General features: G+C 41.0%; 1 protein-coding gene across 2 annotated transcripts in view; it reads right to left on the bottom strand.

Annotated features, from left to right (window-relative positions):
• Positions 1–8207: 8207 nt before the first annotated feature.
• Positions 8208–16456, bottom strand: part of NDP (norrin cystine knot growth factor NDP) — a 30069-nt gene continuing 21820 nt past the window's right edge. The window contains exons 2-3 of one of the 2 annotated variants that reach the window (XM_053386880.1): positions 14552–14910; positions 8208–9099 (exon numbers count right to left, since the gene is read on the bottom strand). In XM_053386880.1, the coding sequence (XP_053242855.1) occupies positions 8872–9099; positions 14552–14770 (447 nt within the window). In that variant the 5' untranslated portion in view covers positions 14771–14910 and the 3' untranslated portion in view covers positions 8208–8871. The remainder of the gene's footprint in view (positions 9100–14551; positions 14911–16456) is intronic. The other variant, XM_053386881.1, reaches the window with a different exon arrangement.

Here is a 16456-nt window from a genome sequence, read left to right as displayed (position 1 = left end):
CTATAATCACATTTCTCCTCACAGAAGTTGTAGCCCAACAAGAAGTGAAGGGCACCAGATTGGAGAAGCCTGCTTTAGTTGTTTTCTTTCTATGACAGCTGATCTGGCAAAGCAGTTAAGCATGGAGGGGAGAACTTTAAGCAGCAAGCAGTCCCACCAACAAAGCAACATTTGTGCTGAAATTATTCATACAAATCACTGCTTCACTGGACCCATGCCCTAGCCTTCAAAGTTTACTAGACGTTTAAATGAGCATTGTGTTCTGGGACATCACAACCTCCTCCTGACAGATCATGATATAAAACATTTTACTGCACTTCTTACAAATAAACAATACCAGTGAGGAACTTGGTTACATTATATGCTGTGCTCAGAGTTCCCATCTCTGACCAGTTGGCCTTCAGAACACTCCCAACTCTCATGAAATTGTTAGTTTATCTTACTGAAATTTAACCGTCCTTTTGCTGGACAGAAAGCTAATACCATCCACATGGAACGGCAAGGCGTTTGATGAGAGGTGTGCATGCGGAAGAGACTGCTGCTGTCAAGCTACATGAGCCGAAAGGAAGAAGGGGGAGGCTAATGGTGGTTTCACACAGCCAGTTTTCTCATGCTATCAAATGATTTGTTTTTCGGACCCCATGCAGAACAGGACCATGGGAAAGGGGTTTGGTATATATTCAGATCATGCGGCAAGATTAGTTTAGAAAACTGTATTTTGGGGGCTTGCCCAGATAGTGTTTATACAATATCATCAGGATGTGTTCTGCACAGGGACCAGTTCTCTTGTCCCCCAAATCGGTAGAACTCTGGAATATTAAATAATATTACATGGCAGTATCCAGATGTAGCCTAGCCTTCACAATGTCCAACCACATGTACGTGGTTAGGGCAGTAAGTCTCCTTAAGAACAGGAATTTATTGCATTGAATCAAGAATGTGCCACATAGACACTCAGAAACATAGAGTTGGAAGGGACCACAAGGGTCATCTAGTCCAACCCCCTGCAATGCAGGAATGTTTTTGCCCAACTTGGGGTTCAAACTCTCTTGCTCTACCAACTGAGCTAATGCAGAAGCTCTTAATTGTTCTGAATTCATAAAGGCACTGCCGACATAAGGAGGGGGGGTTGCGGGCTCACGCCCCACCTACATCCTCGCGGGGCTAGCTCAGCCCCGCGGGACTTGGGTATCCCGGGAGTCATCATTCACCACACCAGCCAATTGGCTGGCGACGGGGGCGGGCTTAGGAGAGTTCATTTAAGGTTGGGGCAGCCCGTGCTCGCCCTTTCTTTTCTTTCAGCCAGCTGCAGTTTCCCACCCACCCACCCTCTAGGTTGTCATTTGGACTTTGCTATGGGCTTCGGCTGGTCGCCTCAAGGGGCCTGGTAGGAGTTTTTCCATTTGGCTAATTGGCTGTATTTTGGAAGCCACTTGGTTTTTTCACCTACCTCGTAGCAAAACGTTACAACACCTTTGGTTTGGGCAGTTAGGCATTGGCAGGGGTATTATGCAAATGAGTTGGGGGGAAGAACGCCATCACCTCCCCCAAATGTTGAAGGGTAGTCCGATAAAGGACTCCGAGGGGCGTCGCCTCGTCCGAAACCTATGGAGGCTAGGGCCCAAAGCGTGCTCCCGAGCCGTAACCCCTCAGGGAGTGCCTAGGGATGTGCATCTCGGGGGCTCCCCTTGTTGGTGCTTAACCCTTCCCGGTTTTATACCGGTTAGTCTGATAGGGCCAATGCCTAAAGCCAATACCGCTCTTACCTGTAATCAATAAAGTTGTGGCCATTTTTCGCCCATTAACCTAAATTCTGGTGTCCGGTGTCTTTATTTATTCCATCTGTGGGAGGGGGCGGGAATCACCACGCAATGATTGACTGTGACTAGAAGTAGCATTATTACTTTCATCCTAAGGTCCCAAGGTGAGTAACAACTATTGAAAAGACAGCATGCAAAACAGTTTAAAGCAACTCCTTTTGAAACAGCATCTCATATCCCTCTTTGGACAGACATCTCCTCAAGTTATCTTCTCACAGCCACGTAAGCCCTGCTGTTAGTTTTAGATCATCCGCCCATTGCATAGGCAGTTAGCCCTTTGTCTTTTAAATGCGTAGTGTCATCATCCTATCACAGCTTTATTCCATTGGCCTGAATAACCTTTTGCCACGTGTCCCACATTAAAAAAACAAAAACTTACAATGAAATGATAGACTCTAAAAAGCTACACCCCAGGTGTCAAAGGCCCAGGTAAAGAGTTGTGTTACTTAAAAATAGGGAGGTTTTGGAATTGGAAGGTTGAGATAAAATTTATGGATGGCATGGCTATTTATTTTACGGGAAAATACAAGTACATAAAAGATGTACGAATCATTTAGTGAGAAAGGCCTTGTTTGAAGAATAGGAGAGAACAAAGGAGAAAATTATAGAAAAAACTCCGTGGTGGACCTCCCCAGTAGAGACAACCTCCACACCTAAAAACAATGCAAAAAAATCATGGCCAATCTATACAGAATTGATGGAAGAAGTGAATGAAAATCCTAAATTAAAAGAGTATGAAGAATTAAAAGAGACGGAATAAATTGGCTGGAATATTTTCAGTTGAAAGCGACATTTGAGAAAGATATAAAGAGTAGAGGATTTGAAAACGAAATATCAGTTAGAAAAAGAAGTTTTACAAAATAATAAAAAACTCACAAAAATGTATAAACCATTAAATAATACACAAACAGATCAAGAAATTAAAAGGAAAAATATGCTAAAGTGGGAACAAGATTTAGGTTACGAAACTGATTATAAAGATTGGGGGGAAATTTCGGACAAAAAATATAAATTTTACAGCCTGTTACCAATTAAAAGAAAATTTTATGAAGATGCACCATAGATGGTATTTGTCTCCAGGCAGGTCGGCAAAAATGAATAAATTGAGTAATAATGAGTGTTGGAGGTGCAACAGAATGACTAGCACTTTGTATCATATGTGGTGGTCCTGTCCTGAAATTAAGAAATTTTGGAATATGATACATGAGAAAATTTTAAAAATTGATAAAAATATCTTACAACAAAAGAGTAGAATCATATTTATTAGGAATCTTGACTGGAGACATACTGAAAGAGAAAATAAAGATTTTCCTGTATGCAACAGCAGCAACAAGAATGCTGATAGCCAGCCATTGGAAAGGAAATCACATCCCAACCAAAGAAGAATGGTTGAATAAACTATGCGAATATTTAGAATTAGCAAAGTTAACTGATTTAATAAGACAAAAACCAAAGAGTATAATTCAGAAACAATGGAAATGTTTAAATGATTATTTATACAGACAAGGATCAAATACAAAGTTTTGGTTGTGTTTAGAGTAGACTTGTGAGAGACCCAGAGAACTTAGCGACCTGATTAATTAAAAGAGATTCTTTGGGAGAGAAAAAAATATGGAATAACAGATACAATTATGTTTAAAATGTCTATAGGAAGTGCAGTGTAAGCGGTGGAAGTCATTCAATGAAAATTTATTATTATTTGTTTATTGAAAAACATGTAGAATAAATTTGGAAGAAATTCTTCCTACTTTCTTCTTTCTTTTTCTTTTTCTTTTTCTTTTTCTTTTTCTTTTTCTTTTTCTTTTTCTTTCTTCTTTTTCATTCTTCTTCTTTTCTCTTTTATATTTTTCTTTTTTATTAACAACATTATGGAGAATTTTGGATATATGTATGTAATTGTAACACTTTGTTAATTGATTTTGATTTTGTAATAGTTATATTAAGCTAATAATTTTTTTCTTTAAAAAAAGAGTTGTGTATTGAAGCATTCGCTTGAAACAGCAAAGTGAAATTTTCATATGCACTTTTGTGGGGAGGGACTTCCACAACTTTGGGACTGCAGTAGAGAATGCCCTCTGCTGGGGGAAATCACCACATCTTTTGAGGGCAGCTGAAATACCAAGAGGGCTCCTTCTGCTGTTCTCAATGGAGCTATTTCTGCATCTTCAGCCCAGCCACCAAAGGAGGCAACAGAAGCTGAGGGTGCAGGCAGGTCAAGCTTGATGCTGGCCAGTGGATCCCAGGCCGGCTCCATCATCAGGATGCCCTTTTGGGTGGCTTTCCGCTGGGCTTCACTAGTGGGGATACTGCCAGTGGCCCTTCCACCCACCCACATGCCCTGTGCCAGGACTCTGGCAGCAGCCAACGTAATGTGGGGTGGGGTGGATCAGAACCTAAATTTACCTGTTTACACTGCATGCTACATGCATACTAGGTTTGTTGTTGTTGTTAAAATTTGAGCATCAATTACCGGTAATGTTTAAACAGTTGGGTTAATGCCGTTACAATTCATTGGATGCGGGAAAAACTTTGGTGCTGTAACAAGAATATGATCATGATTATTTTGTAGCAGAAAAGGAAGGAATCTATGAAGGAGTATTAATAATACACAAATATCTTTTGTGTGTCCTACTGTGGTGATAATAGTTCTGGTATTGTGTTAGCCAAAGGGAATATGAAAATACACACAGTCCCAAGTTCTTTTGTCTTACTATAAATACTTTCCTAAGTTGGTTCTGGAGTGAAAATGTTTCTTTAAATTCTCCTTCTCTTTTTATGCAGGGCTGGGGAGAGAGAATGGAACGACCACATGCTTTTCTATTGCGCATCATTATTCAGTTTTGTTTTTTTTTTTTGCTTCCTAGCTTGGAAAGATGATTAGTGCCTCAAAATGTAATCGGTGGGCGGAGAACGGATGGAGATGCTGAACACAGCGGTTAGCTGAGATATATAACATTGCTACAGTGTTTGAATAGCAAGAAATTTCATTTCCTGGGTAATATTATTCAGCTACTGGAACAGTTTTAAGAACACCCACTACAATTCTAGGCTACTAATGATCCAGAAACTCAATGTAAGTCTTGGTGTAATATATATACATGCATCAAATATGGGACCGCTTGTATTAGGCATTGTTGAAACTGAAAATAATGGTTCTGGGGTGGGTGGGTGGGTGTAAAATAATAATCTATGAGAAAGCATTATGCTGGTAACTGAAGGCCTCTGGATTTAATTCCTTGAGGAAATGCAGATGTCATAAGGTTTCACGTTATTGAGTCTGAATATTTGGGGTCAGCAACCATTTCCCTTACTGCCCAGACCCTAATCAGAACAAGATCCCTTTCAGGCGAACCTGACTAGATTATCTCCTTACCCTTTCTGACTCCGTAGTTCTGGTCACCTAACCTCACAAAATGCAATCTAAAACTGGGGAAAAGTTCAGAAAAGGGCAATCAAAATGATCAAAGGGATGGAGTAACTCCACCATGAGGAAAGATTACAATGCTTTTTAGTTTAGAAACAAAGGTAAGTAAGAAGGGACATGGCTAGGGATGTCAGAGGGCATCATTTTCCCATTCCAGCCTGTTTTCGTCACATGCAACACTTTATCTTCCATCAAAAACTACATTATTTGTCTCACTGCTGTGGTGAACCAACATAACTTGCACAACCTACGCAATTAATTATGTAAGTTACATTATTCCACCCCATTAATTCTAGTGCAAAGGAAACAATGCATATGAGGAAGGGAAATGTAATCAGTTACATATCATTTGTGGACTGAAAGCAACAATAGCAGTGAATACTGATCAGTATTCTCTGGATTGTGTTCCGGACATGGAACAAACAAGCAAACATTGGCTCCAGTTTCCATTTCCATCAGAGTTCTCTGACACCCATCAACATGCTCGAGCTGTAGAAGATTAAACATGGTATGGAGAAACTGGGTAGAAAGGCATAATGCTAGAACCCAGGCGGCATCCAATGAAGGTGAATGTTGGAAGATTAAAGATATACAAAGGAAAGTACTTCTTTACACAGTGCATCGTGAAACTATGGAAGTCTCTCCTACAAGACACAGGGATGGGTGTCAACATGGATAGCTTTAAAAGAGAATTAGACAAATTCATGGTTAAGTCTCTCGGTGGCTATGTTCCATACTGCCAGAAGCAGTATGCTGCTGAATACCAGATGCTGGGAATCACAAGTGGGGAGCCAGTGTGGTGTAGTGGTTAAGAGCGATAGACTCGTAATCTGGTGAACCGGGTTCACATCTCCGCTCCTCCACATGCAGCTGCTGGGTGACCTTGGGCTAGTCACACTTCTCTGCAGTCTCTCAGCCTCACTCACTTCACAGAGTGTTTGTTGTGGGGGAGCAAGGGAAAGAAGAATATTAGCCACTTTGAGACTCCCTAGGGTAGTGATAAAGCGGGATATCAAATCCAAACAACTCTTCTTCTTCTTCTTCTTCTTCTTCTTCTTCTTCTTCTTCTTCTTCTTATTATTATTATTATTATTATTATTATTATCACAGAATTGTAAAGTTGGAAGGGATCACAAGAGCCGTCCAGTCCAACTCCCTGCAATGCAGGAATCTTTCTTGCCCGTTGTTGGGCTCGACCCCTCGACCCTAAGAGTCTCATGCTCTATTAGCTAAGCTATCCTGAGTGCTGTTGCACTTGTATTCTTGCTTATAGACTGCCATAGACATCTGGTTCGCCACTATGAACACAGGATACTGGACTAGATGGGTCTTTGGTCTGCAATATGGCAATCCTGCCATAGACATGGAAATTTGGTAACTGTAACCATAATATAACTAAAATAGTAATGCTGCAATCTTGTGCACAGTTAGCTGGGAGTATGTCTCTTTGAACTCAATAGGACTTACATTTGAGTAGACTTGCCTAGGCTTCCATTATAAACAAATGAAATACAAAGTCGCTGCAGTGTGTGTGTGTGTGTGTGTGTGTGTGTGTGTGTGAGAGAGAGAGAGAGAGAGAGAGAGAGAGAGAGAGAGAGAGAGAGACTCTCCTAAGTGCTTTGCTCATGAGTTCATAATAATTTCAGAGGGGTGAAAGAAATATCAGTCAAGATGAAGCAATGTATATCTATCTATGATGACCTCATGTTCTTCACGTTTCTGTCATGAATGATATCCTGTCTATGAATTTAGCTGCACAAAACAGCTCACACCTGCCACTAATCTCCATTTTCTTTAGCTTATTGATGGAAAGCCAATAACAAAGAGCTGTGGCGTTCCCTGGATGATCACAATTATGGGCATGTAGGTCATAAAGCTGTTTGGCTACAAACTCCACGGGCCATTTCATTTGTTGTTTTCATTAGCCAGGCAACCATTCCCCAAGAGACACTGGGGACTCCTTCAGTGCGTTTAATGGAATCTCTGTGATGTAATTGTCAAAATCCTGGTTGCTATATATGGCAATTATTCCAGACAGATTAGATGACATAGAACAGATGGGCTGCTTGCCTGCTCACTTCTGGCCCCCAACTTTACTCTTTTCTCATATTTAGAGTGGTGCAGTAAAACTGCTCCAACTAAATTAGCATGGCTGCAGCTCTTAGATCTTTAATACAAGTGATTGGGGGATTGGGTTGGAAGTCAAAGAATTCAGGGCGAACATTATTTCCTCATATGGTAGATCTATTTGGGTTTCTGCGGAGGAAAAGAGTTTCTAAAACTGGTTGATTGTTCTGAAGAATACATTGCCATCCAAGGCAGGACTTATATTAACCACAGAAAGCTAGGCATAGAAAGCTGTAACTGCAATGGCTTCGCCCGCTCCTAAACTTTCAGCAAGAAGTAATTCATAAACCTTTAGACTAATTCAGACTCTAATGTATTTCTGCGTATAATCCTATCCTGTGCAACTGTAACTTCATCTTGGAAACATAAATTTATATCCATTGGAAAATGGAAAAATGCATGACTTAAAGTAAGACTCTGGTGTCATTGCTTTGTATTTAATGAAGGGAACCTGTTGATTACAAATGCCACAATGGTTAGGGGTTTTGGTGGGGGGCGGTTTGGGCAGAAGAGTGTATACAGCCCCACTACATAGTACGGTGCTCAAAGTTGTATCAAGGGGCATGACATGGGTGACACCATTTCACCCATGTAAGTAATCAGTCAATGATGCACTTACCAAGTAATGAAAAACCATGTCTTCACCAACAAGAGAACCCTTCATTTAAACTTGTGCCTATTGTGAAGGAAAACAAGACTAGCTATTACTATTTTGGAAGCTCTGGACCCTGCATAGAAGTTAAAACAGTAGGAAAGAGGCCCAGTTGAAAACAACTATTTTCAAAGCTTCAGTCCCTGATCGTAAACACCACTTCCCAACACTGGAGGAGCTGCACTTGTTGTTCAATAAATTTTCTGTTATTTATTTTGTAACTGCACCTAAACCACAATAAATTGTCCAGCACTTGGCTGCCAGACCAGATAAAATATAACTTTTACCATCAATACAGTCCATTTCCAAGGCCAATATAAACTAATGGGCATATTTAAAAGATACAATAGGCTTCTGCATACAGGGACGGAGTCTTTCTCTTCTTCTAAAATAAAACATTTCCCACATAATAGCATCCAATGTACATATTCTATAATGTCTTTCGTTCCTTTTACTTTTACTGGCAGGGCTCTCAAAATGAAGAGTCATAATTTCTCACGGGCCCTTATTCAGGATTTAAAGAAATACTGAACCAGAAAAACTACCCAAAGTATTTTCCCAAGAAAAATAGGTTTCTAAAAACCAGTCCTCCACCACCACAAGAGGGTTTTTTCCCTTCAGCATAGATATACATTCTGATGTCTGTTCGTGATTTGGCACATTCCCAAGCAACATCGTGATTTGCTTTCTGCAGCTCTGAAAATTAAATCCATGCTTAACTGGCCTTGGTTGTGTGAGACCTGTAATAGCAAGTTGGCAAAAAGGTGAGCCTTGGCTGCTGGTGCTTCTGAGAATTCTGCTGCAGACCATGTGTTTCTCCCGCTCTTTCTGCTGCAGAAGGTTTGCTCCTAGGAGTTGCACTCCTCACAGTGGCAGGAGAGGATGTAACGGTAGGTGGCCGTGAGCCTCATGCCACCTGAGCAGCGCAACCTCATGGCTTTCAGCTTGGAAGTCTGTGGCTGGCAGCAGTGGCACGTGGAGCGGAAGGGCTGTTTCAGGACCGTACTGAAGGACACCATTGGTTCGGAGCGTGATGTCTGAGTGCAACGTCCTTCACAACGAGCTAGCAGCACCATCTGCAAAGGAAGGAGACAAAGGAATCAAGGAACAGAGCCCCAGAGCAGTGCAAATTTGTGATGCCGGCAGAAATTGTATCGTTCATAACTACCTGGTTCCTGTTAAGCAGCCCACTTCACAACCCATTTGGGCCTCATTGCATTGTGTTAATAATTTAATTATGGGTATATATACTCTGGGCCTAAGTTTTCTGTCACATCAGCTACATTTTGTATACATTGTTTCAGCATATTGGGGGGGGGTTAAATATAGAATGCTTTGATTATGGATCAGAAGGGGTAAGATATGAAGTGTTGCAAACCCAGTCATGTGATCTAGCACCTGTGGCCACCTGGAAATGGCCAGTTTGGACCCCAGTTCTTTTCCTAGTCCAGTTGTTTCCTGTCTATTCCTCTAACGCACTTAAGCAGAAAAAGGAATCTACTGTAGTGCTTCCGAGGCAGAGGCATGTACCGTATTTTTCGCTGTATAAGATGCACCAGACCACAAGACGCACCTAGTTTTTGGAGGAGGAAAACAAGAAGAAAAAAAATCTGAATCTCAGAAGCCAGAACAGCAAGAGGGATTGCTGCGCAGTGAAAGCAGCAATCCCTCTTGCTGTTCTGGCTTCTGTGATAGCTGCGCAGCCTGCATTCGCTCCATAAGACGCACACACATTTCCCCTTACTTTTTAGGAGGTAAAAAGTGAGTCTTATAGAGCAAAAAATATGGTATGTGTGCAATAATATTATAGATATGACAGCAGTCTAATTAAAACATTCTTGGCAAAAGAAGAAGAAGAAGCCATGCTCTTGCCATTGCTGATGGTGAGTTCTGCCCCAAGATGCTGTTACAGAATTTCTTCTTCCCTCTGGGATTCTTTCCCAAAATTCTCCGCTCTATTCATGGGTAATGAAATGCCTCACCCTACCCACTGCCCATGAATAGCATGGAGAATTTTCTCCCAACTCTAGGCTTGCTACTGTTATAGAATTAAATACTCATTGGCATTCATTCCTCCCTCTTGTTTTTATGGACCATATTTCCCCAGACACAGATGATATCTTCCAGATTTAATAATAATATAAAGGAGTCTTGTGGCACACAGTGACACACAATGCAAGTAGACTTTTGTCAAGCAAAGCTTATGCCATAAGAAACTTCTCAGTCTTTAGGTGAAACAAGACTCTTTGCTGATTTCTCTGCAATAGTCTAACACTGCTATCCTTCTGGAAATCCCTTACTGATTGTATGTAAGGCTTTTAGAGACCACTTGCCCTATATTCCTGTCTGGCCCCTGGGCTCAGCTGGTGAGCCCTTGTTGGAGGTGTCACATATTCAGTATGTAGGTATCACCAAGAGGGCCTTCATTGCAGTTGCACAGGTATTGCTTTAGATCAGGGGTCAGCAAACTTTTCTTTTTCAGCAGGGGCCGGTCCACCGTCCCTCAGACCTTGTGGGGGGCCGGACTATATTTTGGAGGGGGGAAATGAACGAATTCCTATGCCCCACAGATAACCCAGAGGTGCATTTTAAATAAAAGGACACATTCTACTCATGTAAGAACACGCTGATTGCCAGACCAGCCGTGGGCCAGATTTAGAAGGTGAGTGGGCCAGATCCAGGCCTCGGGCCTTAGTTTGCCTACCCATGCTTTAAGCGCTGTTCTTTCTACTGCTCTTTCTACTCAGGCCTTCTCCAGCTGAATTGTTGTTTTCAGTTTTCAGTTGACATAATCTTCTCTGAAGGATTTATATTATGCTTTGCAGTTTTCTTTTATGCATTTCTTTTATGCATCTTATGTATTTTTATATGTTTAGTCTACATTATCCTATATATAGTATAATATAAGGTGGAATCAGTCGTTTGCTTTTTTTTCAAAGGCTGAACAGAGAAGGCAAGTTCATTTTTAACAGGCAATAATGGGGACAAATCTCCGTAAGGATTTTTGAGCTGGTTTTTGCAGAGAAAAGAAGGGCAAATGGTCAGCAACAGCAGCAGGTGTTGGAGCTACAATCGATGGCGCTGCCTCTCTTCCCCACTTCCACGGAGCAGAACACAGCAGAAAACTCAACAGCTGCTATTAAGCCACAGCAAGTTTCTCCAAGCAAAATATTTCAAGCAAAAACACCTTTTTTGGCATTTCCTCATGTTTCTAAATGAAAAGGGAAAGGTTGGCCAAAAATCACTTGAAACCATATGTAAACATCTACTGCATTTGGATCAAAAGAAAACTGGATCTGAAGCTGTCATGGAAGGAGGACGTGTGTGGACACAAATGAATTTCATATCCCTTAAAAAAGGCAAGTGGTGTGTTTTTACCTCAATTTTGCTACCAACTGAATGTAATTAAGAATATAAGAAGCTGTGTTATACCGAATCAGACATTGGTTCACCTAGTTCAGTGGTGTCTACAATGACTGGCAGTGACTCTGCAGGGTTTCAGACCAGGGTCTTCTCCAACCCTGACTTGAAGCTATCAGGGATTTAACTTGGGACCTTCTGTATGCAAAGCTGATGTTCTACCACTGAGCTATGGCCCATCCCCAATTACAGAAGGGCCATTCCACCCCACTGCCCCACTTTCAATCCACAAGGGATTATTTCTCAATAGCACCTTTTTGTCTCATTGTGATGAAGTCTTCAAAATAACAACAAAAACACACTGATTTTTATTTTGGGGGACATTGTCTTGAATATATGAAATATATACCAATATTAGCAATATATACTAATATTAGCAAAAAGGGGGAGGCCAAAAGGGGGTCAAGGATTCAAATTGTATTGAAATTTTGAAATGTATTAAATAGTAAAATGTCTTTAGAAAATGCCTGATACATTGTGGTAAAAAACTTTCCTCAAGTGTACAATATTACAGTTTTCCTGTAATAATAAGAATAATATGAATATTGTAAGAGGGAAATTGTATTATTGTGCCCTACTGAAATGCGTTGACAATTTTCTAGGGACATTTTCATTTTCTATAAATTTTGATTTTTGAAAACTCTTCTTGAGGTATTGTTCTTTCTTCTTCTTCTTCTTCTTCTTCTTCTTCTTCTTCTTCTTCTTGCTAATAATTCACTGACACTAAAAATCATATGGACTTGGCAGGAGGGCTACAGAAATTTCTGATGGTGATGAGGAAACCTCTGGACTTTCCACTCATTATGGAAGTTCTGCTTTAAAATATGGTTGTAGCACCACCACCTTGAAGGAAAGACTGTCTACACGGTCAGTCACACTTTCCCCTTAATACATTCACAATATGAAACATATCAGGAAGTCTGTAACAAATGAAGTTGTCTGGCTGAGAAGGGAATGACTAGATGAAGTACTTTAAAACAACCTGAATGACAATGACAGTCCTGAACACTGAGCTGAGTCAGGAAAATTTCCACACAAAACAATCTCCCCAGCCTACATTGTGTCTTTTCAGTGAATGCAGCAACTCAATCAGCACACAAGAAAATATAATCCGGATGAGTGTGGCTAATTTCCCTATTTTAGCTGTACGTATTTGCTTGCTTGCACTCTGGTAGATTTCTGATTGCAGCTGGTGAACATGTTAATATTTTTAAATGGTATATTTTTCAATTTATAAATGTACCTTTCAGAGCATTTCTTGCTGTCACATTTTCTAACGCAACTCTGCAGCCATAAAGGCTGAGTGCCAATTCACATAATCTATTTTGTGTCCCTGCAGGCAGTCCATGCCTTCTCTAGGAATGTGCTCATGTGGAGAAACTTAATATATATGAACTGACAGATCAAAAATATGTCAGCAACAATTTCTGTGACTGGAGTGGTTGGAAAAATTGCCACCTCACTCAAGGGAAGTTGAGCTGACTAGATTTGCAATTGGCCAATTCATAAATTTCTTCAAGCAGGTGCATCAAAAATTATATCACATGAATCAGACAGAACTGGCATCGTCATGGGGCAGTTACTTCAGAGAAGTTTCCAGAAAGAGTGATGGTTTTCCTGCCTCCAAAGAACAGTGTGACTACTTTCAAACACTGAACAGCAGTTCAGACCTCGTGGCAAATTGCTTTTGAAACTGAGGAGACTTTGAGGTATGCATAGGTCTGCAGTGCAAAGGGTGGGAAGTAAAAAACGACAGCTCAGCCCCTTGTGAGAGGCATCTTTTCAATATTTCACTCCAGAAGCGAAAATCTCTATGATCTGTCCTGGAATCAGCCCTTTTCGCTTAAAAATAAAAATAAAAGTCGGACTTCTTAAGAATCTCCTTGGAACTTCACAAACACATAGTTGTACTGACATCATCTCCTCTGCTTCTCCTTCAGAATAAGTGTTCTTTGCATGGGTGATCTGTTACACTAGGCATGGGAAAGCAATGGCACTCATGATGATGTTTGACCATCATTCTTGACCATTGGCCATGCTGATTGGGTATGACGGGAGCACCTGAAAGGTTAGGAAAGGGCAAATTACACCATCAGTTTTCTGGATGTCCATTTGATTTTCAGTCTGGTATTCGGAGGTATCAGCTTTATTAATTCATTTATTTTTCAAAGGATTAGATGTCATATTTCCCTTAATTCAAATGTAACCAGTCATGGCTGGAGAAGTTCACTGAGGCTACAGTCCTATGCTCACTAAGCTCCTAGCTAGGGATGGTGGGAGTTGCACTCCAACAATAGCTGGTGACCCAAGTCTGAGAAACACTGCATATGCGATACTGGAATTGAATATGATTTAAAAAAAAAAAGTTTAGGAATATAAAGACAGGTTTACCAGGGCAGCTCAAGACATTTTGCCGCCTGATGTGGAGGAGCAAATGTTGCCTTCCCCTCCACTCACAAGTCAAAATTCACAGAACACAAAGTCAGCCAAGTTACTTTAGCACCTGAGGCAGAACATCCTACAGATGCCTTTCTTCCTCCTTGGCAGTAAAAAATGTAACAATAATAAATTTGCTGCTGTTTCATGACTTCCAAAACTGGCTGCTTGAGTTGGCTGCTTCACTCTGCCTAATGGTAGAACTGGCCCTGAGGTTGAACTATTTATTTTGTGCTTTTATCCTGTATTTGTATCTTGTGAGCCATCCTGAGATCTTTGGATGAAGGGCAGCATATAAACTTAATGCATAATAAATAATAAAAATAATATTTCAACACACCAGTTTCCAACCCCTCTCTTTCAAACTACTGACACACACACACACACACACACACAGAGAGAGAGAGTTATATACACACTGTTTGAGGGGAGGGGAGTAGATAACACCATTGCACAGACAACATGAATAGCAGCTGCCACTTTAGATAATGTCATCACACATAGCTGTGTACAATTGCGAATCAGCATGTGCAAAACTGCACTGTGAAAAATCAGCTTCTGTGTGCTTCAAATACTACACGTGTACACAACACATTGTCCTCCCTTACGTTGTTGGGTTTTTTTATGGTACCTGCATGTAAGAAAGGTTGAGAAGTTTAAGATAGCACTTACCTTTGAACTGCACTTGTACAAAGGGTGGCTGATGGAATCCACATAATGGTGCCTCATGCAGCGGTCTGGGTCTGAATCGATCATGAAAGTACTGTCTGTTTTACTGTCTGTGTCTCCCATTATTGCCAGAAGGGACAGCATGGAAATGGAAGCGGCTAATACATGATTTCCCATCGTTGGAGAACTTCTCGGGAAATACAGTAGAGGGAGGCAGAGCATCAGAAGCACTCTAAAGACTGAGGCCCAGTCCCTTTCGAGGAAAATGAGAACTCTGTGCTAAGTCTCTGGCTTGTCATTGCTGGTTTTGAGTTAGGCATTTGTGGAGGGCATAATCCATCAGAACATCTCCTGCATGGCTGCTGGGATAGAAAATAAATAAATTAAGATCCTGAAAAAACAACAAAATGGCCTCTAGAGTGAACTAGGCATAAATAATAATAAAGCTCAAAAGACCGGTCTCGGCCAAGAAAAACTTACTGAGCAAACATCATCCCATTGTAGGTGTGGTGGAAGAAGAGGTCAAAGCCTCGCAAGGCTGAAAGCCTCTTCTATCAGTGTTTTAATAATAAGGACATTTAATATTGCAGAAAATGTTTTTATGCAATGAAATCTCCAGTCGATTCCGTTCAATGTCAATTATTTAGCAAGGCACCTGAGGATTTCTGAACATTAAAAGGCCTGAGGATTCGCATGAAAAATTGAAAGGTGTGTTCCAGAGGATTAAAGAGAGTTACATTAAAGATGGAAATGTTGGCTCAAAGCAGAAATGAAAATTAATTCACTGGGCTCATCCCTCTCTCCAGTGATCTGTTCAGCCATTCTAATCAGTGATTGCCCCAACGATAGACTTGCTTTTTTGTGCTCTGCACACAGCTGTGTCCACTGAAATGATCTGAGATGCATGGAACATATGTGAAAATAATTGTGCAGTCTTGCTGCTAGCAAAGAGATCTTACCTACACATCCACAAAGGGTGCGTGAGCACACACACAACATGTGTTTGAGGGTGAGTGCCTGCAGCTAGGGGGGAAGTTCTTGCCTTCATAAGTAAGAGGGCACCCATGTTTCACAAATCCTGATCTAAAACAAACCTGAATGAGATTTTACTAATAGGAGGTTCTGTGACCATATGGAGGGCACATTATAAGAGTCAGGTTTTTCCATCTCAAAGAAAGAGATGGGAGCCGACTTGACTATGTTAAATTTGTTCACCTGTACAGAAATGTTTATTTACTTGCATTAAGCCAAAATAAATAAATCCCAAGAAGCTCCAGTAAATAACCCCCAAAGCCACATGCATTTGCTTTAAGTCACACTAGGATCGAATCACATAGCACACCAAAGGTTGGGGACCTTTATCAGCCTGAGGGCCAAATTTATTGGCGATGGATGTGACTCTGATTTTGCACAGTAGGGTACATTCCAGCACTACGGAGGCCAGAGGTTTCTACACACAGACACACGTCTATCCATCTCTCCATCCTCTACCCAGGCATGTAAGCGGCATTATCACAGTTCAAAAACACATTCCAGCTAGGCAGAAGCTCTCAAGGAGTGTACCAAGCAGGTTCAATGGGGGATATCGTGTGAGGATCAGATAGAGAGATGCAAAGGGCTGTGAGGTGTGGAGGCCGCTCCCTGCAAGGCATTTTCCACCTGGGCGAGGCCCAGACTCACCCAGCCCTACTGAAGAGGCTCCTTTTGAGGTCGGAGGAACATCGCCTGGCTATTGTTTTATTGTTTTATTGATTTAATATGCTTTAAACCTCTTTGAGATTTTTATTAAAAATATAAAGTGGTATAGAAATTAAAAAATAAAAATAAAAATTGGGCCCCCAGTTTCCCACCCCTGACATGAAGTATCAGTGGTGGTATTTCATCAAATGATGAGGGCTAGAAACATAT

This window comes from Podarcis raffonei, chromosome 4 (genome assembly GCF_027172205.1).
Source record: "Podarcis raffonei isolate rPodRaf1 chromosome 4, rPodRaf1.pri, whole genome shotgun sequence".
Taxonomy (NCBI): Eukaryota; Metazoa; Chordata; class Lepidosauria; order Squamata; family Lacertidae; genus Podarcis; species Podarcis raffonei.
This window is presented reverse-complemented; position numbering and strand designations above follow the sequence as displayed.